This window comes from Aptenodytes patagonicus, chromosome 13, assembly GCF_965638725.1.
Source record: "Aptenodytes patagonicus chromosome 13, bAptPat1.pri.cur, whole genome shotgun sequence".
NCBI lineage: Eukaryota > Metazoa > Chordata > Aves > Sphenisciformes > Spheniscidae > Aptenodytes > Aptenodytes patagonicus.
In genome coordinates, this window is record NC_134961.1 from 1,661,441 (window position 1) to 1,686,924 (window position 25,484).

Sequence of the window (25,484 nt, forward strand, 5' to 3'; positions counted from 1 at the left end):
GAGCTCTTCAGCTTGCTGCCTGCGGTGCTTAAGTCAGCGACAGACAGCGACCCGTCTGGATGCCGAGCTTGGCGGAGGAGAGTGTTTCCTTTGATGTTATTCGAGGATTTGCCACTCACCCTGGGAACCTGTCCCTGCAAGGTCTGACAGCTAATTTGGAGTCCTCACCCCTCACTTTTATATGCCATTGAGAAGAGGAAAAACAAGTTTTCCTGCTTCATCAGCCCACGACGGGGCTCTCCACGCCCGCGAGCCGCTCGCAGAGCTGGGCTGTCCTCTCCCTTTGCAAGGCAGAAGACAACCTCTCCGCTCCAGCGGCGAGATGGAGGTTCTCCATCCCCAGCCCTCGGTCACAGTCACTAATTAAATAACTGCAAAGATGGTACCAGCCCCATGCCCTGCCACAGCTTCAAACTTCATTCCAAGGAGGGAAGGGAGCGGCATACAAGGCTGCACGGCTCAAGGCCAGGCTGGCCGCTCGCTCCTCACCCCCCCACGGAAAATGGCTGCGTTCAAACGTTGCCAACCTGCAAGCCAGCGTGGTCTGAGGCTGGGGGAGAGCCGTCCCTGCTCCCACCCCGCGACTCCAGCCCAGCCGAGGAGCCGTCCCCGCTCTCCTGCTCACGGAGCCGCCACATCGTTCGCTTGTGGCTCCGGCACCCCTTACCTGTTCATGAGCGGGAGGGCGGTGCTGCCTTTCCCCATGCTGTGGTTGAGTTGGCGGACGACACGGCGCCAAGGCTGGAATAGATAATTCGCAGCATCGTCCACGTTTGAGCCACCTGCGCGAGAGACAGCCGCGGTCAGACCTCGCCAGCCTAAAAACCAGGTGCCGCGCAGCCACGTGCCTGTCTGCAAATCCCCATCATAGAATCATAGAATCATTGAGGTTGGAAAAGACCTCTAAGATCATCGAGTCCAACCATCGACCCAACACCCCCATGCCCACTAAACCATGTCCCTAAGTGCCTCATCTACACGTCTTTTAAATACCTCCAGGGATGGGGACTCAACCGCTTCCCTGGGCAGCCTCTTCCAATGTTTAACCGCTCTCTCAGTAAAGACATTTTTCCTCATGTCCAATCTAAACCTCCCCTGGCACAACTTGAGGCCATTTCCTCTCGTCCTATCACTTGTTACTTGGGAGAAGAGACCGACCCCCACCTCGCTACAACCTCCTTTCAGGTGGTTGTAGAGAGCGATGAGGTCTCCCCTCAGCCTCCTTTTTTCCAGGCTGAACAACCCCAGTTCCCTCAGCCGCTCCTCATCAGACTTGTTCTCCAGACCCCTCACCAGCCTCGTTGCCCTTCTCTGGACACGCTCCAGCACCTCGACGTCCTTCTTGTAGTGAGGGGCCCAAAACTGAACACAGTATTCGAGGTGCGGCCTCACCAGTGCCGAGTACAGGGGCACGATCGCTTCCCTGCTCCTGCTGGCCACACTATTTCTGATACAGGCCAGGATGCCATTGGCCTTCTTGGCCGCCTGGGCACACTGCCGGCTCATGTTCAGCCGGCTGTCGACCAGCACCCCCAGGTCCTTCTCTGCTGGGCAGCTTTCCAGCCACTCTTCCCCAAGCCTGTAGCGCTGCATGGGGTTGTTGTGGCCGAAGAGCAGGACCCGGCACTTGGCCTTGTTGAACCTCATACAGTTGGTCTCGGCCCATCGATCCAGCCTGTCCAGGTCCCTCTGCAGAGCCTTCCTACCCTCGAGCAGATCAACACTCCCGCCCAACTTGGTGTCACCTGCAAACTTACTGAGGGTGCAATCCATCATCCGCTGGTCTAGAGAGCCGGGCAGGCTCTCGGGGGGTCATCAAGTTTCTGGGCAACGATCTGCGCTTGTTGTAGGCAACAGCGCTACTGGGTTTGGTGCCAGGCGGAGGTACACCTTCCGGGGACAGCCAGAGGCCGCAGCCGGACGGAGAGCTGCCATCGGGCCTCATCCTGACAGCACCTTTCAACCTGGGCACCAGCCTAGGTCTGCCCCCGCAGCCTCCAGCCTAGGCCTCACCTGGTTGCGGTCCAAGCCTTTGGCCACCTTGGCGTTGTGGTCGCAGAGCTCGGCCAGGGGCCTGCCGGCCAGCGCGTACTGCTTGGCGGTGTGCACGAACCAGTCCATGCTGCCGCTCTCCACGTCCGTCTCGAAGACGCTGAGGGCGCTGGAGGAGGAGATATACTCGAACTGCTCCGTGGGGTCCAGCTTGCGCTTGAAGAAGATGGGGTGACGCCGGTCCCCAATGTAGGGCTTGCGGTTGGAGTCGGAGGAGATGAGGCTCTCTTTGGCGGCGAAGGCCAGGTCTCCGTAGAGGCTGTAGCACAGCCCCTCGGGGTTGGCCCGGTCGATGGGCTGGCTGGCGTCCTTGAAGATGTGCTGGTAGAGGGTGCTGTCCTTGGAGCCCGACAGGAGGAAATAGGGGTCGTGGAGGTGACGCCACACAATGCCCGTGGTGACATCCTTGTGCTCCTCAAACATGGCGGAGGGGATGAAGGGACGCCGTACGTCCCAGACGTAGATGTTGTGGTCCACCATCATGGAGCAGGTGGCGATGTGGTGCTTGCACTCCGGGCGCCACTTCACCCGGGCCACGGAGGCGATGGTCTGCACGCAGTAAATCTCCTTCGCCCGCGTGGTGTTCATGTCCCACACCTTCACCATCTTATCCCGGCCGCCTGTTGCCAGCCAGCCCCTGGGAGAAGGATGGAAAAAGACGGTGAGACGCCAGCTCGGGCCAGGATCCGCGCCCGTTCACCTCTCCTTCCCCGCCCTGGCACAGAAACACTCACAACACAGATGTGACCGCGTCCACGCCAAGCGGAGGCAGCCGGGCCGCAATTGCATCCTCCCACGTGCTACCCTAACGCCTCCACTCTCCAATAACCAGGTCAGGCAACGCCCCCCTCCTTCCCACTCCCGTTTAAGGCCCTGCGTCTTTAGACCCACGCTCATCTGAAGGGCTCCCAGGCAGACCAGCTCCCCCCCACCCCTGGTTTCCACTTGCCAGGGACAGCAGAGAGGAAAAAGGCCAGTTTGAACCTATTTCAGTGAATTATTTTGAACCTAATTAACCTTATTTTGAACCTAAGCTCGTGCGGAGTTGCAGCGCTGCCTGGCAGGGAGCGAGGGAGGGACCCGCACACCACAACAACTGTTTCCAGACGCACCCCGACCGCCCCCGGGGAAAGGCAGGAGGGAAACGTGATCAAACAGAAGCAAGCCACGTCCCCGAGCAGCCACGCAGCCTGTTCCCGGGCTGAGCACTGGAGCGAGAGGCCGCCCTGACACGAGGGGCAAGAGAGCAGCTTGCTGTACCCCGCCATTAGCAATCCAGTGCCTCAGGATCCCCTGACTTGTCAAAAAACAAACCCAAAACACCTCAACACACCCCCAAATCCTCAAAGTAATAATTGCTCCCACCTTCCCAGCCCCTGACACAAGGGGCCAGGGTATCAGAGACCCTGCTTTCCCCCCCGGTAAGGTCCCAGCCCCGGTTTTAGGGCCTCCCTCGTCTCTGCCGAGGCCGGGCAGCTGGCAGGGTCCGGCCCCGCACACACCTGTCCTCCGGGTGCCAGTCGCAGCAGAAGACGGGCCCGTTGTGGGCCGTGAACATCCTCTCGTAGCGGTCCGGCCGGCGGATGTCCCACAGCTGCACGTTCCCGTTCTCAAAGGTGGCGGCGAAGGTGAAGTAGTCCCGGATGCTGAACTGGACGTCACGCACGCTCTCCGACTGGCCTGAGCGGGGACAGGAGTTGAGAGCCGGTGGGACAGAGCTCAGCAAAGCTAAAAACCCCACGGGAAGAGCCGTGGGGGTTCCCACCCAGAGAGAAGGGGAAGCGGGGAGTGATGCGGCCACCTTCCACCTCCCGTGCAGGCTCAGCCCGCCGCCGAGCAGCCAAAAAAAAAGCAGCAAAATGCCTCTCAGCTCCCTCCCTGCCTGCTCCAGACATCGCGCCCTGAGCAAACCCTCCTCCCAGGCACGGGGAAAGGGCAAAGCCCCCAACCTCTGCCTCTCGCCAGGGTAGCGGGGCAAGCAACAGCCCGCGTTCGTACCAGAGAAGGTGCTGACAGAGTCCTTCTTGCGCAGGTCGAAGCATTTCATGTAGCCATCCTGGGAGCCGCTGAGGAGCATGTAGACCTCGGTGGGGTGGAAGCAGACCTTGTTGACGGTGCGCTTGTGCTCAGTGAAGAGCTGGTCCTGTTTGTTGCGGGACGGCTTGCCCAGGTTCCAGGTGACGACCACGCCGTTGGTGGCGGCGGTGGCCAGCAGGTTCTCGTCCATCTGGTGCCACACCACGTCCGCGCAGCTGAAGTTCAAGGAGGGTTTGCGGCCAACGCGGAGGTTCAGCTTCTCCACAAATTGGTCCTCCTCGATGGAGTAGATCTTGAAGATGTTGCGGCCGGCCACCACCACCTGGGCGGCATCGCGGCACACGCTGATGGCATTGGCGGGGGCATCCAGGTGGCAGAACATGGTCCGTCCCGTGAGGGCATTGCCCCCCAAGGCGGTGGTGACCCTGGCCATTTTCTCCATGGCCGTCCGCGGGGCGCACTCCCCTCTCCAGGAGCAGGCTCGGAGGCTCGCGTCCCCGCAGGCTGCATTCACGCTCGCGCGGCCGCCCTGCTCCACCTCAGCCAGAGCTGGGAAGGAACAGGCTCGGCTCCCGCAGCTCCTGGCAGGCCCAGGTGGCTTCGACCGCAGCTTTTCGTGGCCACATCAACGGGCCGCGGAGGTGAGAGGCTACAGCCCAGTCGCTACCTGAGGGGAGAGAGATACAGCCCCACGCCGGGCTTCTCCTCCTGCTGCCGTCTGTAATTCCCTCTCAGGGAGTTCTTGAAAACGTTTTCTGTGTTTCTTGTTCCCTCCTCAGTTCAAGCCCCCGAGATGCTCCGCTGATGAGAGCGGCTGTTGGTGACGCTACAAGAGGTCGACTACAGTGACGTGGACTGAGGCGAGCAGCGTCTCCAGCAAGAGGTTGGGTGAAACGAGGCCGCAGTCATCTCCGCGGGGCACTCCCCGTGCCCCAGATCCCTGCAAGCACCACAGGCAGGGGTTCACTCTGCTTCTCTAGTGGGGGGGGGGAAAGGGGGGGCAGCAGCTCCCCCCACCAGGCAGAGAAACTGCTCTTCCCAACCCTGTCCCAGGCCAGGGTGCCAGGGCCTGGCAGCTACTCTGGGAGAACCCTGGGGCCAACAAGGCTGCCTGGGGGTTGCAGGGTCCCTGGGGCACCCACAGGCCGGCTCCCCCTGAGCCAGGCCCTCCTGCTACTACACCCTTCCCTCGCCAGGAGCCCCAGCCCCCCTCACACCCCACATTCCCTCCTCCTCAGGGCCCGCTCCTGACCCACAGACCCCTCAGGGCCTCCTCAGAGCCCCCTCCCGCCCCTCAGGTCCCCCTCCCGCCCCACAGAGCCCCCTCAGGGCCCCCTCCCGCCCCTCAGGGCCCCCTCCCGCCCCTCAGGGCCCCCTCAGGTCCCCCTCCCGCCTCAGGGCCCCCTCCCGCCCCACAGAGCCCCCTCAGGTCCCCCTCCCGCCTCAGGTCCCCCTCCCGCCCCTCAGGGCCGCCTCAGAGCCCCTCCCGTCCCGTCCCTCAGCCCCCCCTGCCGCTGCCGGCCAGGCCCTCCGCTGCCGCTGCCGCTGCCGCCGCCGCGGTGCCGGTGCTGTACCCGGTGCCGGTGCAGCCCCGCCGGCAGCTCGGGCCCAGCAGGCCGCGCCGGCCGCCGCCGCCGCCACGGAAAGGGCCGCCGAGCCCCGCCCCTCTTCCGCCGCGCCCCGCCCCCTTCCGCCACCGAGGCCCGCCCGCCCCGCCTAAGCCCCGCCCCCGGAACCCGCCCCACCCCGAGCACGAACCCGCCCTCCGGGAGGCCCCGCCCCGGGATCAAGCTCCGCCCCTGAGTCAGACCCCGCCCCCGGCACGGGGCGGGACTCGCTGGGGGGAGAGGGGAGGACGGAGGGATGCAGGGGGGAAAATGGGGGCGCAGGGGGGATACGGGGTGCATTAGGGGACGTGGGGTGCAGGAGGGGAATGGGGGTGTCGGGGGGGATACGGGGTGCATTAGGGGACGTGGGGTGCAGGGGGGGAATGGGGGTGTCGGGGGGGATATGGGGTGAATCGCGGTGGGGATGCCAGGGGGACATGGGGTGCAGCGTGGGGGGGGGTGCAATGCAGAAAAGGGGGGTGTCAGGGGGATATGGGGTGCACTGGGGGTGGGGGTGCCGGGGAGATGTGGGGTGCAGTGGGGGTATAGGGATGCGCTGGGGGGATATGAGGGTACACTGAGGTGTGGGGCTGCCTGGGGGATTGGGGGTGCCCCGGGGTGTGGGGGTGCACTGGGGTTTAGGGGTACATGGGGGGGTGGCTATACAGGGAGATGCAGGGCTACACTGGGGGATAGGTGTGCGGGGGGGGGTGGGGGTGCACTGGGGGGTATGGGGACACCCCAGCCCCGGGGCTGGGGCTGTGCTGGGGCTGTCCATGTGACGTGGGAGCATGGGGGTGCGCAGGGCTGATGGCACCCCCGGGCCTGCTGCCGTCACCGGCAGGGGTGGGGGCACCCTCATGTGCCACTGCCCTGCCTGTCTCCGGCCCCTGCCCGGATGCCCCGTCCCCTGGCACCCGTGTCCCGTGGGCAACACGTGGCAGCACGCTGGTGGGTTTGGGGGTGCAGGCAGCCCCCCACCCTGGCTGCCGCTGTGCCAGGGTGCTCCGTGCAGCCCGCAGCCCCGCCGGCTCCCAAACCCCCTTCCAGGGCCACAAGGGTCCTCGTGCCATTTTGGGGCCAGAAAGGAGCATTTTGGACAAAGGAGGGCGCGGAGGCGGCGGCGGGTGGTGCAGCAGTTCCTTCCCGGCCGGTACAAAGGCAAAACAAACCGAAAGCGTGTCCGTGTCCGTGTCCGTATCCGTATCCATGCCCATGCCCGTGTCTGTGTCCGTGTCCGTGCCTGCGCTCCTCCCGGGGCCGTGCAGGCAGCCGGTGTGGCAGTGGGCGATGCCCCGGGGACGGCCACTAAATCCCCTCCCGCGCCAGGTCCCCGTGGGCACCCCAGCACCATGCCCGGCTCGGCCCCGGCTCGGCCCAGCCCAGGGGTCCCCTCGGCCCCCCTCTTGCCGCTGGTATCGGGGCGATGGCTTTCCAGCTGGAAGAGCGGTGGCAGCATGTCCTGAGGTGCCACCTCCTGCCTTCGCTCTGTGCCCCTGGTGTCCCCGCAGCGGATCGGACCTGGCCCCGGTCCCCCAGGACGTCCCATCCCAGCCGGACGGGTCGCTCCTCGGTGTCAGCATCCCGTGGGGACCAGCATCGCCCCACCGACCCCACATAAAACGAGATGCAGCAGGGTCCCCGGGGTGAGAGGAGATGCTTGCCGGGAGACCCCAGCTCCCGGGGCGGGATCCGGCCGGGGTGAAGCCGTATGGAGGGGCTGGGCAGGGGCTATCACTTGTCACCGTCCCCCCCCAGGTACACTGGAGCCTGCCATACCATGAGACTGAAGCAAGCGAGCATGCGAGGGCGGCGGGCGGGCGGGCGGAGAAAAACATCCTATTCACCAGGAGAAAGCGCCGGGCACCCCAAGGGCAGGGCCGGGGGCTCGGGGGGTGCACAGCACGTGGGCGGCAGCTCGGTGACCTGCTCCGGGGGTGCAAGAGGACCCATCCAGCCTCCACCACCACCCATGGGTACCAAAAATAAGCATCCTCCTGTTGCCCATCCCTGGGAGCATCCTTCGGTCCCCAGGAGCATCCTTTGGTCCCCGGGAGCATTCTTTGGTCCCCGGGAGCATCCTTGGCGGCAGGGCCATGTGCCCGCTTGGCAGCGGGGCGAGGGCAGGATGCGGCCGGGGGGGGGTCACGCTGCCATCGCCTTCCCACTTTGGGTTTCCATGATGTCCGTTCATCCGTCCGGAAGGGATTGGCAGGACACCGGTAGGAGGACGGGCAATGGCGGCGGCGTGAGGGGAATTTACAGGTACCCAGGGGGGCTCTGGCGAGGGGCAACACCATCCCCCATCTCCCCCCGGAGCCCCACGTCCTTCGGGGGTGTTGATGCGGGGGGTGTCCCAGGGTCAGTTGTCATCGATGGCATCTTTCACATCCTCCAGCAGACGGAAAGAAATGGGGTGGGCGATGTCAGACGGGGCAGTGGCGGGGTGGGCGTGGGAGCGGGGCGGCCGGACCCGGTGCTACTCGATCACCATGCAGCACGGGAGGTGCTGGGAGAAGTACTTGAAGAGCTCCGGGGTGGCCCCGGGGCAGTTGGTGAGCTCCAGCTCCTCCAGCTCCTGCAGCTGCACCAGCCCCGACAGCCCCGTGGTGGTCAGCAAGGGGCAGCCTGCAAGCGGGCAGGGCGCACCGTCACCCCAAAATGCCAGCATCCCCCCCAAAATAGCACCCCAAACACACCAGCACCCCCAAAAACAGCACCCTAAAAAAACAGTGCCCCAAAACACCAGCCCCCAAAACACCAGCCCCCCGCAAAATAAACATCCCAAAGAAACAGCACCCCAAAAAACAGCACCGCAAACACACCAGCACCCCAAAACCCAGCACCCCAAAACTCCAGCATCCCCCCCAAAAGGCATCCCCCCAAAACAGCACCCCAAACCACCAACACTCCAAAAAAACCAGCATCCCAAAACCCCAGCACCCCAAGAACCCCAGCACCCCAAGAACTCAGCCACGGACCCATCCCCTGGGAGCTGGGCTGGGTGCGGGTGCCCGGGCGGCTCAGGGGGATGCAGGAGCCACGCCATGCTGGCTTGGGGGGATGCTGGCTGTCCCCCGGGCTGTCCCTGTCCCCACGCCCGGTCTGTCCCCAGCCCCATGGGGACCCGGCCACCCCAGTCCTGGGGGAGCAAGGGGGGGGTCTCACCGGCCAGCGAGAGGAGGCGCAGGCTGCCCATGCTCAGGAGATGCTTCAGGCCAAAATCCTGCACCTGGAAAAGAAAATGGAGTGGGAGCAGGGGGGGGACAAGGAGGGGCTCCATGGGGAGCGGCCACTGTGGTACCGGGGGCTCAGCATTGCTGGGGCAGGGAGCTGGGTGCTGGGGCAGGATGCTGGGGCAGGGTGCTGGGGCAGGGTGCCGGGGCAGGGAACAGCAGCAGGGTGTGGGGACAGGGCGCAGGGTGCTGGGGCAGGGAGCTGGGTGCAGGGGCAGGGTGCTGGGGCAGAGCGCAGTGGCAGGGTGCTGGGGCAAGGTGCCTGGGCTGAGTCCTGCTGAGCTCACAGGAGCACCCCATCCCTTCCCCACTTCCCAGCATGAAGTCGTGGGGGCTCCAGCCGACCCTGAGCTTGAGGACCATCCCCAAGGGAGATGCCAGCCGCTCTGCCCTCCCCAGCCAGGACGGGCACGGCTGTGTTCCCCCACCTACCTGGCAGCACCAGCGCAGGTAGAGGCTCCGCAGGGACGACATGGTGGACAGGTAGCTGAGGCCGGTGTCGGTGATCCGCACGCACCTGCCGGGGACACGGGGTATCAGGGCTGGCTGGGAGTGGGGCACCCATGGGTGTCCCCAGACCACGGCCCCCACGCTGCACCCACTGCTTCCAGCACGGCTCAGCATGGCATGGCTCGGCATGGCTCAGCATGGTGCAGCATGGCACGGCACGGCTTGGCATGGCTCGGCATGGCTCAGCATGGTGCGGCATGGCATGGTGCGGCATGGCATGGCACGGCTTGGCATGGCATGGCATGGCTCGGCATGGCTCAGCATGGTGCGGCATGGCACGGCACGGCTTGGCATGGCATGGCATGGCTCGGCATGGCTCGGCATGGCTCAGCATGGTGCGGCATGGCATGGTGCAGCATGGCATGGTGTGGCATGGCATGGCACGGCTTGGCATGGCATGGCATGGCTCGGCATGGCTCAGCATGGTGCGGCATGGCACGGCACGGCTCGGCCAGCGAGTACCTGTCGAGCACCAGCTCCTCCAGCTTGTGCAGGTCGCAGGCGATGTACTCCAGGGCCATGTCGGTGATGCGAGGGCACCAGGAGAGGTCGAGGCTGCGCAGCTTCCGCAGGTTCTCGGCCACCAGCTCCACGCCATCATCTGTCACCTTGGAGCAGCCCGAGAGGCTGAGGACACTCAGGTTGGGCAGGCTGTGGACCATGTTGACCACACCGTGGTTGGTGATCTCCCAGCAGGAGTTGAGGCGGAGGGTGTGGGTGGTGTAGCCTTGCTTGGCGGTGAAGTAGGCGAGTGCCGTGTCCGTCACGTGGTAGGCTTGCAGGTTGAGCTCGGTGAGGTTGGGCAGGAGCTGCGAGATGGCGGCGATGGCGTCGTCGGCCACGTTGATGCAGTCGCTGACGCTCAGCGCCGTGATGCGGGCGTTGAGGCTGGACCACAGCCCGGCCTCCGTGAAGTCGTTGCAACCCGACAGCTCCAGCCGCACCACACCCTGCATCTGCTCCAGCATCACCTGCCGAGGGGCAGGGGGTCAGGGCACGGTGGGCACTGCCGCCCGCCCCGCGCAGCCTCGTGCCCCCGCCCCGGCTCCCTCTGAGCCTCCCGGGGCTCTTCCCATTGCCCCCAGCCCTGCGTGGGTCCAGCCTTCTCCCTGGGACCCCCTGGCATCGGAGCAACGCTGTAGGACATGCCAGCATCGGCAGGGAATGGGAGGGGACAGGCAGGGACCCCTGGCCACGGCCCCTGCTCTGTACCCAGTGCTGTTGGCAGGGGCAGGATTAATGCCCACTCCCAGCCTGGACGCTGCTCTGGTAGGATGCGGCCGTGGAGCAGCTGGTGCCGTGTTTGGCCATGGGGTGGGGTGGGGGACCTCGGTGGGGACCTTGCCTGCCCTCGTGCAGGACCACGAGTTGCCCCATCTCCATCTGACCCACAGCCCCCTGACCGGGAGACCCCCCTTGCTGGGGAGCAGCCAGCCAAGCGGGGATGTCCCCATCCCCTGAGCCCTGCTCACCACCCACCGCTGCATCCACCGCCCAGCGACAGGGCCAGCTCGCCTGGCTTTGCCTTCCCAGCAGCACCTGCAGGCAGTGTCCGCAGGCGGCAGGGATGAACCCCCCCCGCCCCCCCCCGACGGCATCTTTGCCCCCTGCCTGGGAGGGCAGCGCAGGCTGCGGCCCGTCCCACTGCCCAGACCACAGGCAGGGGCTCCCGACGCTGCCCGCACCCATGGGATGGCCATGCCACCTGCCTGCTCCTTCCCCGTGGCTGGTGAAAGCTCTGCCCACGCGTGTGTCCCCAGGGCCACGAGGAAGGACCCGACATTGCCACGTCTCCTCCACCCAGGCCACCTCGCCGGGGTCACCTACCTCCAACCCCGCGTCTGTGATGGTTGACCTCTTAAGGCTTATGGACTTGACCCCCTTCTTGGAGAGGGGGTAGTTGTCAATGAACTCACAAATGTCCAGGTCGGAGACGCCCACGAGGCAGAAGCCGTCGAAGCCACGGACAGCGAAGCCCTGCAGGCTGACGAACTCCTTCTCGCCACCGGGCAGGACGTTGTAGAGCTCTTTGGTGTGCAGGACGGGTGTCAAGCCCACCCAGAACTTGGGTTGGTAGAGCACCCGCCGCCACGTCTTGCACACCTGTGCCAGCACGCACTTCTCGCACGCCGAAAAGTACCAGAACAAACGGTTGAGGATCTTCTCGTCCACCGCCAGCTGCCTTTCTGAGGGTGAGCCAGGCAGCCGCTCCGGTGAGGCCTGCTCCGAGCTTTCGCTCGTGTTCAGTCCCACCAAGGAAGCGCCGGGAGGGGAGGCGACGCCGGCCAGAGTGGCCAAGGAGAGCGGGGAGGCCAGGCTGGGGATGGGCAGGTCGCTGCGGTGGGCTAAGACGGGGCTGAGGATGGCAGGCACGGAGGAAGGCTGGCACAGGCGGTTTTTCACGGCGGGGGTGCCTTTGGTGATGCTGGCGGAGCCGAGGCCGTTGGGTTGCGTGGGGATCTTCACCAGTCCATTGCGGGGCAAACATGGGGGCTTGGTGTCGCCGTTTCTCGGGTTCGACATCTTCCACAGGTCTCTCTGCAACATAGGGGTGTGGGCTGAGGGGCTGCTGGTCTGGCAGGGAGAATGGGTGGGGGGGTGGGCAGAGCTGGGGGATGTCGTGGCACCGGGGGGGGGAGGGAGACCCTGGGGCTCCCTGTGCAGGGAGCAGGGTGGCACAGGGGACCGGGTGATGCAGGGTTGCTGGGTACAGCCACAGATGGGACATGCCCGGGGCACAGAGCGGGGTCCCCCATGGGGCTGTGTGGCCCTGGCATCCCCCGTGATGGGGGAGGGATGGGGATTTGTCCCTGGATGTTCACATCTCTCTCAGAGCCTGGGATCCAGCCACCGATGGGAACAGGAGCAGGATCATAGAATCACAGAATGGTTTGGGTTGGAAGGGACCTCTAAAGGTCACCTAGTCCAACCCCCCTGCCGTGGGCAGGGACATCTTCAACTAGATCAGGTCGCTCAGAGCCCCGTCCAACCTGACCTGGAATGTTTCCAGGGATGGGGCATCCACCACCTCTCTGGGCAGCCTGTGCCGGTGCTTCACCACCCTCAGCGTAAAACGTTTCTTCCTTGTATCTAGTCTGAATCTCCCCTCTTTCAGTTTAAAGCCATTCCCCCTTGTCCTATTGCTACAGGCCCTGCTGAAAAGTCCCTCCCCATCTTTCTTATAAGCCCCCTTTAAGTACTGACAGGCTGCAAGAAGGTCTCCCCGGAGCCTTCTCCTCTCCAGGCTGAACAACCCCAACTCTCTCAGCCTGTCCTCATAGCAGAGGTGTTCCATCCCCCTGATCATTTTTGTGGAGGGGAGAGGAGGCAGCAGCGGTGGAGCAGAGCTGCCCACACTCGCCGTGCCAGCCAGGCGCTCGGTGGTGAGCCCGTGCCGGCCGGGAGCCTCGCCGAGCCTTGCCGAGCCTCGCGGCAGCCGGGCGGCACCCCAGCAAATCAGGCCAATAAATATTTCAGCGGCAGTGAGGCCAGCTTTCCAACGGCTCCGCCGCACCCTGCCATCCATTATTCAAAGCGTTTCCCTCTATAAATATGGAAGTGAATAATTGATGGGGGCTTGGCCCCCCCCCCCGGCCCCAGCCAGTGCCTGGCACGGGGCCCTGCCGGTGCGCCGCCTGTCCTGCCCGCACCCTGTTTGCCGGAGCTGTGCCAAACCCTGCCAAAGAGAAGGGTCTGAGGCTGGAGGGCGCTGGGGTCCCGGCAGCCCCCGGGGACACGGCCAGGAGCTGGAGCCCGGGGAAGCGGCTTCCAGCTCAGGGACCAGGGAGCAGGGACGCAGTCCTTGAGCCCCGAGGGATGGCTGGCACGTGCATCCAATGGTGGCTGATGGGACTGGAGGACCCTCTCCGTCGCTGGCTCCCCCCGGACCCAAGATAAAAGCGAGGGAATTATTTTAGCCGCTTGATTTGGGACGGAGATGGCCAGGCCCTGATGGAGGGGCACCGAGGGAGGAGCCTCCCGGCCGGTGATGCTCATGGCCCAGGTCCATGGGCTCTGAGGATGCTCCATGCAGCCTGGGGGGGATGGCTGCCACGTGGGGTGCAGCCTAGATACCCCGCTGCCCCCAACCCATTGCTTTCACCCTCACAGCATCCCTGGCCTCATCGAGCCCTCCTGGAGCAGCCAGGGAGGGGAGCAGTCACCCAAAAGGTGCCGTGGAAGAGCCCAGGAGCGCAGATAGCTGCCAGTGGCACAGCCGGCAAACCCCACGGGATTCATGGTGTGCGGCGTCTCCTGGAGCTGCCCTCCCCAGCACAGCAGGGCCGTGGGACAGGGCCGGTGGGAGCTGCTGAAGCCTCTCCTGCGGTGCGAGCAGCAGTGGTGCGGAGGTGCCTGCAGACGGCCCGGCCCGGTGGCAGCGGCACTGCGAGGGCCCAGCCTCTGGGGATGAACCCGGCCCTGTGCAGACAGTCTGGCGCCGCTCCCCACTCAGATGCAGCCTCTGCTGCCCCCACCTACGCTGCCCGACAGAGGAGCTGGGCCTCTGATGCTTGGACATGTGTTAAATTCACTTGAAAGCAGGAGAAGAGGAGGGGGAAGAAGGAAGAAACTTAAAACCAGCGGCTCGGCGCTTGGCAGCAATCAGGGAAGCAAACAGAACATGCACCAGGGTGTCTAACAGCCATACAGCACAAATCCAAACAGATAATTACCAGGCGGCATGGGAAGGCTGTCGCTCCGGCACAGGGCCCACAGCCAGAGCTGTTCGGCATGCTGGCTGTCCCCGGGGAGAGGGCAGGTGGTGGCAGAGGGGCAGCCTGGGCCTCGGGAGCCCAAGGGGACAGTCACAGGAGGAGACAGATGCTGACAAGTTGCCGGACTGAAATGCAGCCAGCGGGAGGTGTTGGCAATGGTTACAACCAGCTCAGACCTTGGTTGGTCCCCGAGGCCAGGCTCAGGGGGGGCTGAGTGGATTCAGCAGCTTTCCCAGTCCTGCCTTTGAAGACTGAGCCAGGTCCCACCTGCCCCGGGCACTGAGGCTGCCTGTCTGGCTCACAGAAATCCTGAACCATGAATGAGCTGGGAAGACGCTTCAAATAGAAAGATGGATGGAGAGTCAGGCCTTCTGGGCGCAGGCAGGCTCCAGGCAGCGGCAGGCCAGACAAGCAGGCTGGCTGTACACGGCCACATCTCTCCGGGGAAATGGGCAGGCAAAGATTTGGGGGTTCCTACCACCCTAAAAGGAGCAGTACTGTGCCTGAGGGGGGAGCCCAGCCTGGAGAGGGTGGGCAGGGGGCACAGACTGGGGAGGGGAGCGGGCCCGATAACCACTCTCTCCTCTGTCTCTAGCACTGTGGGATCTGTCCTCCACTGCTGCAGGAAAGCCCCTGCCTGCAGCCAAGCAGTCCCCCAGGTTCCCGCACCCTGGGACTGAGGGCACATCGCTCCAATGTACAAAGCACAAGTACCACATCCCGCGGAGATCAGAGCTGCTGTGTGCTGGGAGACCCAGCGCACACCCTGCCCTGCCCCAGGCCCTCCCTCCAACCCACTGAGAGAGCAGAGGGACAGGGAAATATGAAGCCGTCTGCCTTGGAGGTGTCAGTACAGAGCCCCTCTGATGTTCCAGCAGCTCCATGAGCACCTCCATATGTTTTTTGGTCACCCCAAAGCAACAGGAGAGCAGAGATCTGGCCTTTCCTCCTCTCGCCGTGATCTCACTGTTTGCAGATTGTGTGACTGAACCAACCACAAGGCCACCAGAAGGAGAGTTCAGCACTTGGTATGAGCATCCTCACTCTGGGATCCCACAGGAAGGGCCCAGCATCGCAACCCCCCCATAGCAAGCCCCCTCTGCTCTCACAGGCCACATCTTACAGGGGAAGCGTCTGCCACCAGTGGAGTGCCAGCTCCCAATCCACAGTGGGAGGAAACCTGACAAAAGCAAAGGACAAAGTCTTTTAGTCTCCCGAATTCACGCCAGGGTGCACATTTCACAGGAAACGTCATTGCCAGAGAAGTCACTCCATTCATGAGGGTTTTGTCATCCACAATGAGCGATGATGCAGTGGTGGGGGGCGGCTTTGACGCAGGAAGAGAGAAGAAAGAAGAGGGTCTAAGAGCCTGTCACTACAAACATTACACAGATGATGAAGATGCTGGGAAGAATAGGACAAACACTGTCGGGAAGACAGAGCTTGTCCAAGCTGTTGGCGAGTTTACCATCTCCATGTGGCAGTGAAGAGGGATGAGGGCCTCAAGAGGTGGGCAGGATGATCAGTCACACAGCTAGTGCCACCCCTGCGTGGGTGTTTGCTGGGAGACCCCAGGCTGTGGCAGATGAGACGTGCTGGATCAGACTGTCACCCCGCTGCAGCCGGGCTCAAGGGCGAGTGCTGGACCAGCCAGGCTTGGAGGCTACCGAGGACTCCGGGTCAGCTGGGCTGGAAAGCCACCGAGACCCTGGACTAGCCAGGCGTGGGACCCACCGGGGACCCGGCCCTGCTCGCTGGGCAGGCCCGTTCAGCACCGCGGACAGCGGCCCCGTTCAGCACCGCGGACAGCGGCCCGGGCCCGTTCAGCGCCGGGGGCCCCGTTCAGCACCGCGGACAGCGGCCCCCCGTTCAGCACCGCGGACAGCGACCCCCGTTCGGCACCGCGGACAGCGGCCCGGCCTCCTCGGGGCCGCATCACCCTGCAAGGGCACCCCGCAAACGTGCCCCTGCGGGACCCCCCTGCCCCAGCGGGCCCCTGTGAGCATCCATTATTGCCCTGCCAGGTCCCTGCGAGCATCCACTACTGCCCCGCCAGGTCCTGTGAGGATCCACTACTACCCCGCCAGGTTCCTGTGAGCATCCACTACTGCCCCGCCAGGTCCCTGCGAGGATCCACTACTGCCCCGCCAGGTCCCTGCGAGGATCCACTACTGCCCCGCCAGGTCCCTGCGAGGATCCACTATTGCCCCGCCAGGTCCCTGTGAGGGTCCACTACTGCCCCGCCAGGTCCCTGCGAGGATCCACTACTGCCCCGCCAGGTCCCTGTGAGATCCTACTGTCGCCCCCCCAGGTCCCTGCAGTCCCCCCTCCTGCCCCGCCAGCCTGCTGTGAAGCCCTGTTATCGCCCTGCCAGAATCCAAGGCTGCTGCAAAATTATTTCTGTAGAGCCACTGCTTCAGTGACAGAGCGCTGCTTGGCAGCAAGCAGCCATCACTCATGGCTTCCTGCACACACACACACACACATATATATATGCGCACCCAGACACGCACGGACACATGCACAACCACCCTGTCAGAGCCCCAGGAGCTGGTGGATGCACCTTGCACGAGCTTTGGCGTTCAGCTGCACATATACATGCACACGTACACACACACACAGAGAGATAAGTGTATGCACGCGCGCACACACACACACACAGAGGGTTGCATCAGCTGAATTCATTAGCCCGTCTATTTTTACTAATGCAGCAAATCAAGTTGCTCTACAGGCGGAGAAAACACACCCGAGACATAGTGCTGTGGCAGAGCGCACAGCCAAGGCTTTTGTCCAGCACTCCTGAGGGTAACGGCTCCCCGGGACTCCCTCAGCTCTACGCAACATCCCCCACCAGCAGCAATGCCACGCAGGCTCTTGCTTTGGGGGGGCTGAACCTGCCGACCAAAGCACACGGTAGTCATAAAGACATCCCACCATACAAATCGCCTTCCCCGGCAGTGCTCAGTGGTGCGCGAGCTGCCTCCTGCTCTGATTCCCATCAGGTCAGACCACTGCCCATGCCGTGAGCAGTCAGAGGGGTGTATGACTGCCGGCCTCCGAGGCCGGGTCCCCTCAGAGGGCTTGGGTCACCCCGGCAATGCAGAGGAGCGGCAGAAGGCCCTGGAGGAGCTGCCGGCTCCCCCAGAGATGGAGGGGTAGGGGGTGTGTTTGGGTAGAAGCTGCCTGTACATGTGCATGTGTGTGTGTGCACATTGATCAGCGCTCCCGGGCTCAGCACTCACACAAGTCAGCTGGGAGAGAGGCTCAGAGCACAGCTCCGAACTCGGTGCTAGGTATTGCCACACCGCACAAGCCAGGAATTTGTGGTGGGGAAGGGCCTCGCCACTCCGCCTGGCCCCGGAGACCTGCCATTTGTGTGATGGGAGCTGGGAAACTCCTTCCTGAGATTACCCTGAGAGCTCCTTGGGAGACCGGAGGGCTGAGAGCAGCTCTCCTGCTCCCTTGTTGGCACCCAAAGATGCCAAAGAGCTCGTTCCACCTTGCTGCGGACAAAGAGGCTCAGGAGGGGCTGGGAAAACAACTGGTTTGAGTCCCATTCCTGCCGGCTGCCACTCAGCACCGGGCTGGCTGGTGAATCCATCGCTGGGTCTCAGGCGGCTCATGACCGGGCAGCGGAGCCATCACGACAGGGATCCCCCCAGCACCGCTCTCCCCCAGGTCCCACGGCATTTCCAAACAGCAAGAGCTGGGGCTGGGCTATGCGGAGCCATCCCCATGCCCAGGGAGCTGGGGAAATGCTGGCTGAGGTGCCAAAGCCAAACTCTGCTCAGGTCCCCACCACTTTCCGCTTGGCTGAGAGAACGGCTCGTGTCCAGGGGCACCGGGAGACGCAGCTGCCGTCCCCCCCAGCTCTCAGCATGGGGCAGGTGCAGGGAGGAGGCAGAGGTCCAGCCCCCCAGGCCTGGCCAGGCAAAACTTCCTCGCAACAGGCAGCGGGGTCCCCTCCGGCTGCCGCAAACCCTTCCCGCAGCAGCATTTGTCTTCTCTGCTGAGACCCAAATCTCCCGAAGGCATCAAGCCCTGACCTCCCTCCCTATCCCAGGGAGCCCCCTGTCCCCTCGCAGGGGACACCCCCCCCCCCGCACAAGAGGAGCACGGAATGCACAGACCAGGGCAGAGCTGGACCTCGATGTGCTGCCCTGGGCCCACCTCCTCCAGCCTCCTCTGGAGGTACCATCCCTCACTGCCATGGGAGGATGTTCATGCTTCAGCCAAGCTTTGCCCCGCTCCCCACCGACTGAGGCGAGGGGAAGCGGGAGCAGCTCCTCTTGTGCCGGCTCCTGCCCGGCCTGGCCCCCTGCTGCAAGCCCAACCAGAGCACGCCCAACTGATGGCAGCCGGCACGTTACAGCTCTTCTCTCTGCTTCTCTTGGGCCCAGGAAGGGGTGAACAAAAATGCAAGATCCCACGAGGAGAGAGGAGCCAGGAGACCGTGGCCCACGGCTGTCCCCGAGCCCCCTGCCCACTGATGTGCTCCCCAGGTACTGCTGGGACTTGAGCCCTTTCTTCAAACCCCTTCATCCCTCCAGACGTGGCAACAGCCACGCAAGCAGCGATGCCCCTTTGCCCCCCGGCTCAGGGGTCCGGCTGGGAGCTGGGGTCGGGCGAGGTGGGCAGACGCTTGCCCAGCACGGGGGCCATCGGCGCCAGGCTCATGGGATGCCGGGGCGGGCAGGTGGCGTTCAGCCACCGGGACTTCCTGCTGTAGGGGGTTGTAGGGGCTAAATGCCGACACAGGCTCCAAAAAGCCATTAGATACACTCCTGGAAGCAAAGGCACTGGCCTGATCCTGCTCCCAGGGCAGCCCCCCAGCTGCCCACTTCCCCCAGCCAGGAACTGGGCGCGGGTCACACCTCCAGCAGGGAGAAGCCCTGGAGAAATGGCTTCTGCCTGCCCCATCCTCAGATTCTCTCCCCTTCAGCCCCTGCCCCCTCCTCTGCACCGCCGGCCCTGGAGCACCCGGTGAATGTGGCCGATCCCCGTGGCGGGTGGGCAGAGGTTTGGCAGGGGTGGGATGCTGCCGAAGGAGCCCCACTCACCCACGCGCCCCATCCCCGCTCCCTCCCACGCCATCGGCACCTACTTGCCTCTCAAATCCCCTTTCCCCTCTCCGGGCGCTGCTCAGCCGCACAGATACTAGCGGGGAGCAACGGGCCACGGCTTGGAGATGGGGCAACTGAGGCACGGGCAGGGCGACGTGGCTTTGCCACGGAGCTGCCAGAGTCTGAGTCAGGCAGAGCTTAAACCCACGGAGCATGAAGGCAGAATCCAGCCCCCAAACCCAAAGTGCTCCCGCTCCGGCCTCCCTTCTCCCGGCTGGAGGGTGGCCACATCCCCATGGGATGGTCAACACGGAGGTGATCCCGCCGGAGGGGATGGGGGGGACCCTTCCCCCCCTCCCGCCTTCCTGCATGTGACACGCTGGCATGAGCGAGGGTCCTTCCGTCCCCGGGAGCGGGATCTGGGGAGGGGGGAGGTTGCCAGTGCTGGGGATGCTCGTCCTGCCCGCTCCCTGCCGCCGTGGAGCTGCTGGCACGGGGAGAAGAGCAGGCCCGGCGGATGGCAAAGGGATCGATGTGGGGGAAGCCAGCTCGGGGAAAAATAGATATCTAGCTCATTAAAAATGGATGCTCGAGCGAGTCCTCCCCACTCCAGAGCCACCTCCCTCCCTCTTCCTGGTAGCCGGAGTGAAATCAGCACCGAGCTTTCAGAGGAGGGGAGATGCCAGCACGGCACGGCGCTCGCTCTGCACCCGCTGCTCCCACCCTGCTGCGTGCCGAGACCCCCTGGGTGCTGCAAATAGGGCCCGAGACCCCCTGTACCCCAGGCAGAGGGTGGCTGTGGAGCAGGACCTCTGCCAGGAGCATCCCTGCCGCAGGGACTGCCACACTCCAGCCTCCACCACCCGGGCACCACCACGTCCCGCCAGCGCCAGCAGATGCCCGAGAACCAGAGCTGCCCCAGCACCTCGGCCCGGTGCCCCATGGCACCCCCCCAGACCCCCACCCAGGCGAGGTCGTGGGGATCTGCGCCTGGCTGCTGCCACAGCCCTGTGCCTCAGTTTCCCCCCACCTGCCCCAGCCCTTCCATGGAGCTCAGCCTGCCCGCCTGGCCCCCAGCCCCAGCCGGCCTCGCGCACGGACCCTTCCGCCCGTCCCCATCCCCTGCCCCACCGAAACAACCTGCCCCCGGCCCCTCGCCCCCCTCCCGGGCTGCTGGGGGATCCCTGGCCCCACGCTGGGCTCTGTGGGACCCCACTGTGGGGCTCAGCCCCCTCGGCCCCATCCCAGCCGGGGCCTTCCCCTTCCTCCATCCCCTGGGCCCCGGGATGGGGGGTGGCTGCTCCTGTCCCCCCCTGGCCTGTGTCACCCCGCAGTGGAGGAAAGCCCCACGGAGGCGTTGGGGTGTCGGGGTCTTGGGGTGCAGCCCTGGGGGTGCCAACGGTCCCATGGTGCCACCGGGGAGGACAAGGGACAGTTTGGGGGCTGGTGGCGGGGCGGGGGGTGGGGGTTGGGGGTGGTGTCAGTCAGCAGCCCCACACCTGGGTGACCCTGTCCCCACGGCGGTGTCTCCCTAAACCCCCACACCCCCGGTACCCACCCGACCCACCCCCCCCTCCTCCCTGCCGTTACCCACCCGGTGATGCCCGGCCATGCTGGGGGGGGGGCGCTCACCACCTTACCCCCCCCCCCCAGCATCCCCCCCGGTCCCCAAACCTGGGCGTGGGAGGGGGCCAGCATCACCGGGTTGGGGGGAGGGGGATTATCACCGACCACCATCCTCGGTTGAGCTACCGGGAGAGGGAAGGGGCGGCGGGGGGGGGAGAGGGGGGAGCGCCACCGGACCGGGAGCCCCGGGGCCGGGCCGGCTCCGCCGCCGTTATATAACGCGGCTCCATGATGCGGGATGCGGAGGGGGTGGTTGCAGCCCCGGTGCCGGTGCCGGTGCCGGTGCCGGTGCCGGTGCCGGTGCCGGTTTCACCGGCACCGGCACCGGCACCGGCACCGACACCGACACCGACACCGGCTTTGTGTTGTAAAGGGTTTTCCCGAGCGGCTCTTACCTCCAGCACCGTCTCCCGAAGCTCATGCCATGCCTTGTGCCCGGCCTCTCTTGGTTGCAGGGGGAAAAAAAAAACCCAACCCCCCCAAAAAAACAACAAATCCCCCCAAAAAAAACCACCGGGAAGAAAACCGGGAACACACCCCCACCCCCCACCCCTCTCCAAAAAATAAAAAATATATATATATATGTCTCCCGGTTGGAAAAGGGGCCGGATCCTGCCCGGCCCCCGCCCCAACCCCGCTAAACAACAGGAAAAATAAGCGGGGAGCGGGGAGGAGGGGGGGGGGGGGAAAGGGGCCGGATCCGGATCCGGGGTGGGGGGGGGGGATGGAGAAGGGGGGGGTCCCTCCTGCCAGCCAGCCCGGGGAGCTGGGAGCTGCTGGCACACGCACACGCGCGTTCGCACACACGCACACGCGTGTCAGCAGCGGAGGCTGTTAAAGAGACACGGTCGCCGGTAAAGATAATGGATGACGGCGGGATGGCATCGCCACCGGCACCGGCACCGGCACCGGCACCGGCACCGGGAGGGAGCGGCGAGGTGAGGGTGCGGGACACAGAGGGAGAGATGGGGCGGGGGGTGGGTGGGGGGGCGGTGGGTGCGGGCAGGGCTGGGCTGGCAGCTGGGTGTGCAGGCAGGGGGAGAGAGGGGTGGGTGGGTGGGTGAATGCAGGGGTGGAAGGATGGGGGGATGGAGGGAGGGAGGGAGGGAGGGAGGCAGGGAGGCAGGGATGGAGGGATGATGGAGAGATGGAGGGAGGGATGGAGGGGTGGAGGGAGGGATGGAGGGATGGGGAGATGGAGGGAGGGATGGAGGGGTGGAGGGAGGGATGGAGGGATGGGGAGATGGAGGGAGGGATGGAGGAGTGGAGGGAGGGATGGAGGGATGGGGAGATGGAGGGAGGGATGGAGGGGTGGAGGGAGGGATGGAGGGATGGGGAGATGGAGGGATGGAGGGATGGATGGAGAGACGGAGGGATGGAGGGGTGGAAGGCGGGATGAAGGGATGGAGGGATGGATGGAAGGATGGAGGGGCGGATGGAGAAATGGAGGGATGGATGGACAGACAGATGCTTGCTCTGGCTCTCTCCCCACTAGGGCGTTGGCAGGCCGGAGACCCCAGTGCAGACCCCTCTCGCCCCGGCAGCCGGCTCAGGCCCTGCTGACAGCCCCCGAGGCACAGCGGGGACGGTCGCTCCAGCTCCAGCACCCTGGGGTGCTGCGGGTGTCCAGGGAAGGGTGCTGCACCCAGGTGCCGGGGCGGGGGGTTACCCACCCAGGCCACAGCTGGAGGTGGGACCTGCAGCTGGCGGATGCCCCCATTGCTGCCCCCCCATTTCCCATCTCCCCCAGCTCAGCACCCACCCAGCACCCCCAGTCCGGGGCCCAGCTTCACCACTGCTCCCCAAACTGGAGGGAACTGGTTAGGTGCCACGTTTAACCCCGTCCCCTCCGCCTTCCCCTCGCACAGCCCCATGCGAGCAGCGGGACCAGCTCGGCCGGCTGCCCCCAGCCGGGCCCTGGGGAGGCTGATGGAGCTGCCTGGATCCGGCCGCCCGGCTCCTGCCTCCATTATTGATAAGGCAGGTCGGGTTTCGCACTGGCAGCCGGGAGGGGGCTTGGGGGAGGAGACTGCGCACGCACCACTCACACACACACACTCGCACTCACACTCGCACTCACACCCTCATCCCACCCTGCCCAGTGGGTGACAACCGCAGGAAAAGGGTCTGGAGGGGGCTGGTGACCGCAGGGACGTGCGGGTCAGTGGCCTCATCCAGGTGACACGTCTTTTCCCCATCGCCTGAGGAACTGGGGGTCCTTCCCCCTGTGATCCCTTGCCCCCCCCAGCAATGCCCTGTCCCCCTGTGATGCCCTGTCCCCATGGGGGTGTCCCGGGGGGAATTGCCACCCAGCAGCAGCCCGGGAGCAGCGGGTGGTGGTCCAGCCTTGGGGGACATGCACCGCGTGCCGTCATCGCACCCCTGGACACCCCCAGGGCAGTGACAGGAGTGAGCCCAGTCCCAGCGGGGCAGTTGGGCCCCGGATGGTCCCTGTGGTCCTGGCACGGCCCCGTTGACGCTAACCCCTGCCAGCTTCGGGCCCCAGGGGGGACATGTTGGTGTGGTCCCATGTCCTGGGGACATTTTCATGCCAAAAAGGGTCACAACCTCTAGAGGAGTCCCTGGGCAGGGGGAGTCTCCATGCACGTGTCCCCAGTGGAGGTGGGGTGGACCCCCCTGTGCCGCCAGCCCAAGGGGGTACCCACACCCTGGGGTGCCCGATGTGGGGTGCCTGGCCGCCCCAGCTCATCCCGCAGCTGCAGGCAACCCCTGCTGTGGCGGGCCAGGCCCCCTGGTCCACAGGGACTGTCCCTCCCGGGTGCCAGGAGGGTGGCGGCTGCTCTCCCCACGCTCGGACCAGGGCAGCAGCCAAGAGCCAAGCAACACCGCTCCTCCACAACTCATCTTTATGCAAAGTGCCAGCACCCCATTGGCTTCCGCTGCCCTCCCATCCCCACCGCCCTGGGGATGCTGAAGGGTCTCACCCCCAGGCACCCAGCGTGTCCCCACGGCGATGGGACCCTGAGCCGAGCATCACCCGTCCAGCCGGACCACCGGTGCCAAAGCTGGACCGCAGTGCGCCGGGTGCTGTCGCCGCGGCAACCGCCGTCGCCTAGTGCCGGCTGTCTCCAGGTAACCCGTCGCCTAGCAATGGGGGATTTTTCACAGCTCGGGATGAAGAGTTGAAAGTTATTTTTAGCCCGGGCTGCGAATCAATAGGCAGCTCCATTCGCCGCCCCGCAGGATGGACGTGCGGGGGCCTTGCTGCGGCGGCGGGGGGGGGGGGGGCTGCCGAGGTGAGCAGGGTGGCCTGGCCGGCATGGGGTCTCCACCCCGACACAGCCCCCAGGGACCCCCAGGGCTCAGCCCCACCCTGGAACCCCCACCCCAGTCTCAGCCCCCCCCCCCCGCCCCCCAGGGCTCGGCCCCCTTTGTGCTGACCCCAGGGCTCAGCTCCTCTGGGACCCCCCTGTGCCCTCCATAGGGCTCAGACCCCCTGGGCCCCCCCTGAGGCTCAGACACCCCCCAGGGCTCCCCCTCTTCCAGGCCTGTGGCATGGTGAGGGTGGGCGAGGGCAGGGCCCAGCCATGGGGACCCTCAGGCTTCTGAGGGGACCCTCGCCTGGCCATGGGGACCCTCACCCAGCTGCGGGGACCATTAGCTTGCTGCGGGGACCCTCACCCAGCTGTGCGGACCCTCATCCAGCTGCTGGGAGCCTCATCGTGCCATGGGGACCTTCTCCCACTAGTGCGGACCCTCACCTTGCCGTGGGGACCCTCACCTTCCCATGGGGACCCCTGCCTTGCCATGGGGACCCTCGCCCTGCGGTTCCCCTCCCAGCAGCCTCCCCGGGCTCCTCCAGCCTCTCTAGGGCCCGTGCCTGCCTTCGGGGGCACCAGCCTGGGGGTCCAGATGCTCGGGGGCACTGGGAGGGGACAGAGCCCCGCTCACAACCCGTTCAACACCCGGGTTCCCTGGGGTGGGGCTGGGGGTATCCCCGCACGCCCCGGGGCTGGCCTGGGAGTTGAGGCGAAGCTCCTCAGCTATTTTTGGAAGATGAAGATTTTTTTTGAGCCTGCGGGCGCTCAGCTGGGCGGGAAAGCTCCCCACGCAGCTGCAGTGGGATGGAGAAGGGCTGGGAAGCCCCAGCCTCCGAGCAGGCCTTTGGGGTCCCAGACCTACCTGAGGCCTCCTTCGGCCTTTCCAGGAGGGTTTCTGCCTCCGGGCACAGCCCAGCCCGGAGCATCCCTGCCCTCGCTGTCACCCACCCATGGCACAGGGTGGAGGGTGCCCAGAGCCACCCCATGGCGACCCTTCTGTGGGCACGGGGGGATGCCCCGGCTCAGCGGGGAAGCTCAGGGACCTGCTCGGTGGGGGGGACTGCCCAGGAAAGGAGAAAGCTCTGCTGAAGGTGGGTGACCCAGCAGGGAGATGGAGGATCATCAAAAAGCACAAAGGAAGGAGCCAGGGTCCCTCCTGCTGGGGGGGGGGGGACGTGGAGCCCCAAAGCCCTGGGTGCCCTGTAGGTAGCAGATGGGTCTGGGGCCTCTCAGTCCCCACCTCTGGTGACCCAGTGCGAGACCCCCCCGGAGCGCTGCGTCCAGCTCTGGGGTCCCAGCACGAGGCAGACCTGGACCTGTCAGAGCGGGTCCGGAGGGGATCACGGAAATGCTCCAA

The 25,484-nt window shown here is 65.3% G+C and overlaps 3 protein-coding genes across 3 annotated transcripts in view; 1 reads left to right on the forward strand and 2 right to left on the reverse strand.

Moving 5' to 3' along the window:
• STUB1 (STIP1 homology and U-box containing protein 1) overlaps positions 1–94 on the forward strand; it is a 1,389-nt gene extending 1,295 nt beyond the window's left edge. Inside the window, exon 3 of the mRNA XM_076351259.1 lies at positions 34–94. Within this exon, the coding sequence (XP_076207374.1) occupies positions 34–94 (61 nt within the window). The remainder of the gene's footprint in view (positions 1–33) is intronic.
• WDR24 (WD repeat domain 24) lies at positions 69–5,720 on the reverse strand. Its single transcript, XM_076350763.1, is given in 7 exon segments — positions 69–134; positions 668–716; positions 719–782; positions 2,014–2,689; positions 3,555–3,732; positions 4,051–5,029; positions 5,664–5,720. Coding segments are annotated over 6 exon segments (1,467 nt in total). The 5' UTR covers positions 4,532–5,029; positions 5,664–5,720; the 3' UTR covers positions 69–115.
• Positions 5,721–6,819: 1,099 nt separating this feature from the next.
• Positions 6,820–21,351, reverse strand: FBXL16 (F-box and leucine rich repeat protein 16). The gene is made up of 6 exons (XM_076351244.1): positions 21,242–21,351; positions 11,270–11,980; positions 9,905–10,413; positions 9,365–9,449; positions 8,865–8,928; positions 6,820–8,324 (listed from the first exon to the last, which is right to left on the reverse strand). The coding sequence occupies exons 2-6, from the start codon at positions 11,963–11,965 to the stop codon at positions 8,176–8,178; spliced, it is 1,503 nt and encodes a 500-aa protein (XP_076207359.1). The 5' UTR covers positions 11,966–11,980; positions 21,242–21,351; the 3' UTR covers positions 6,820–8,175.
• Between the last annotated feature and the right edge of the window lie 4,133 nt (positions 21,352–25,484).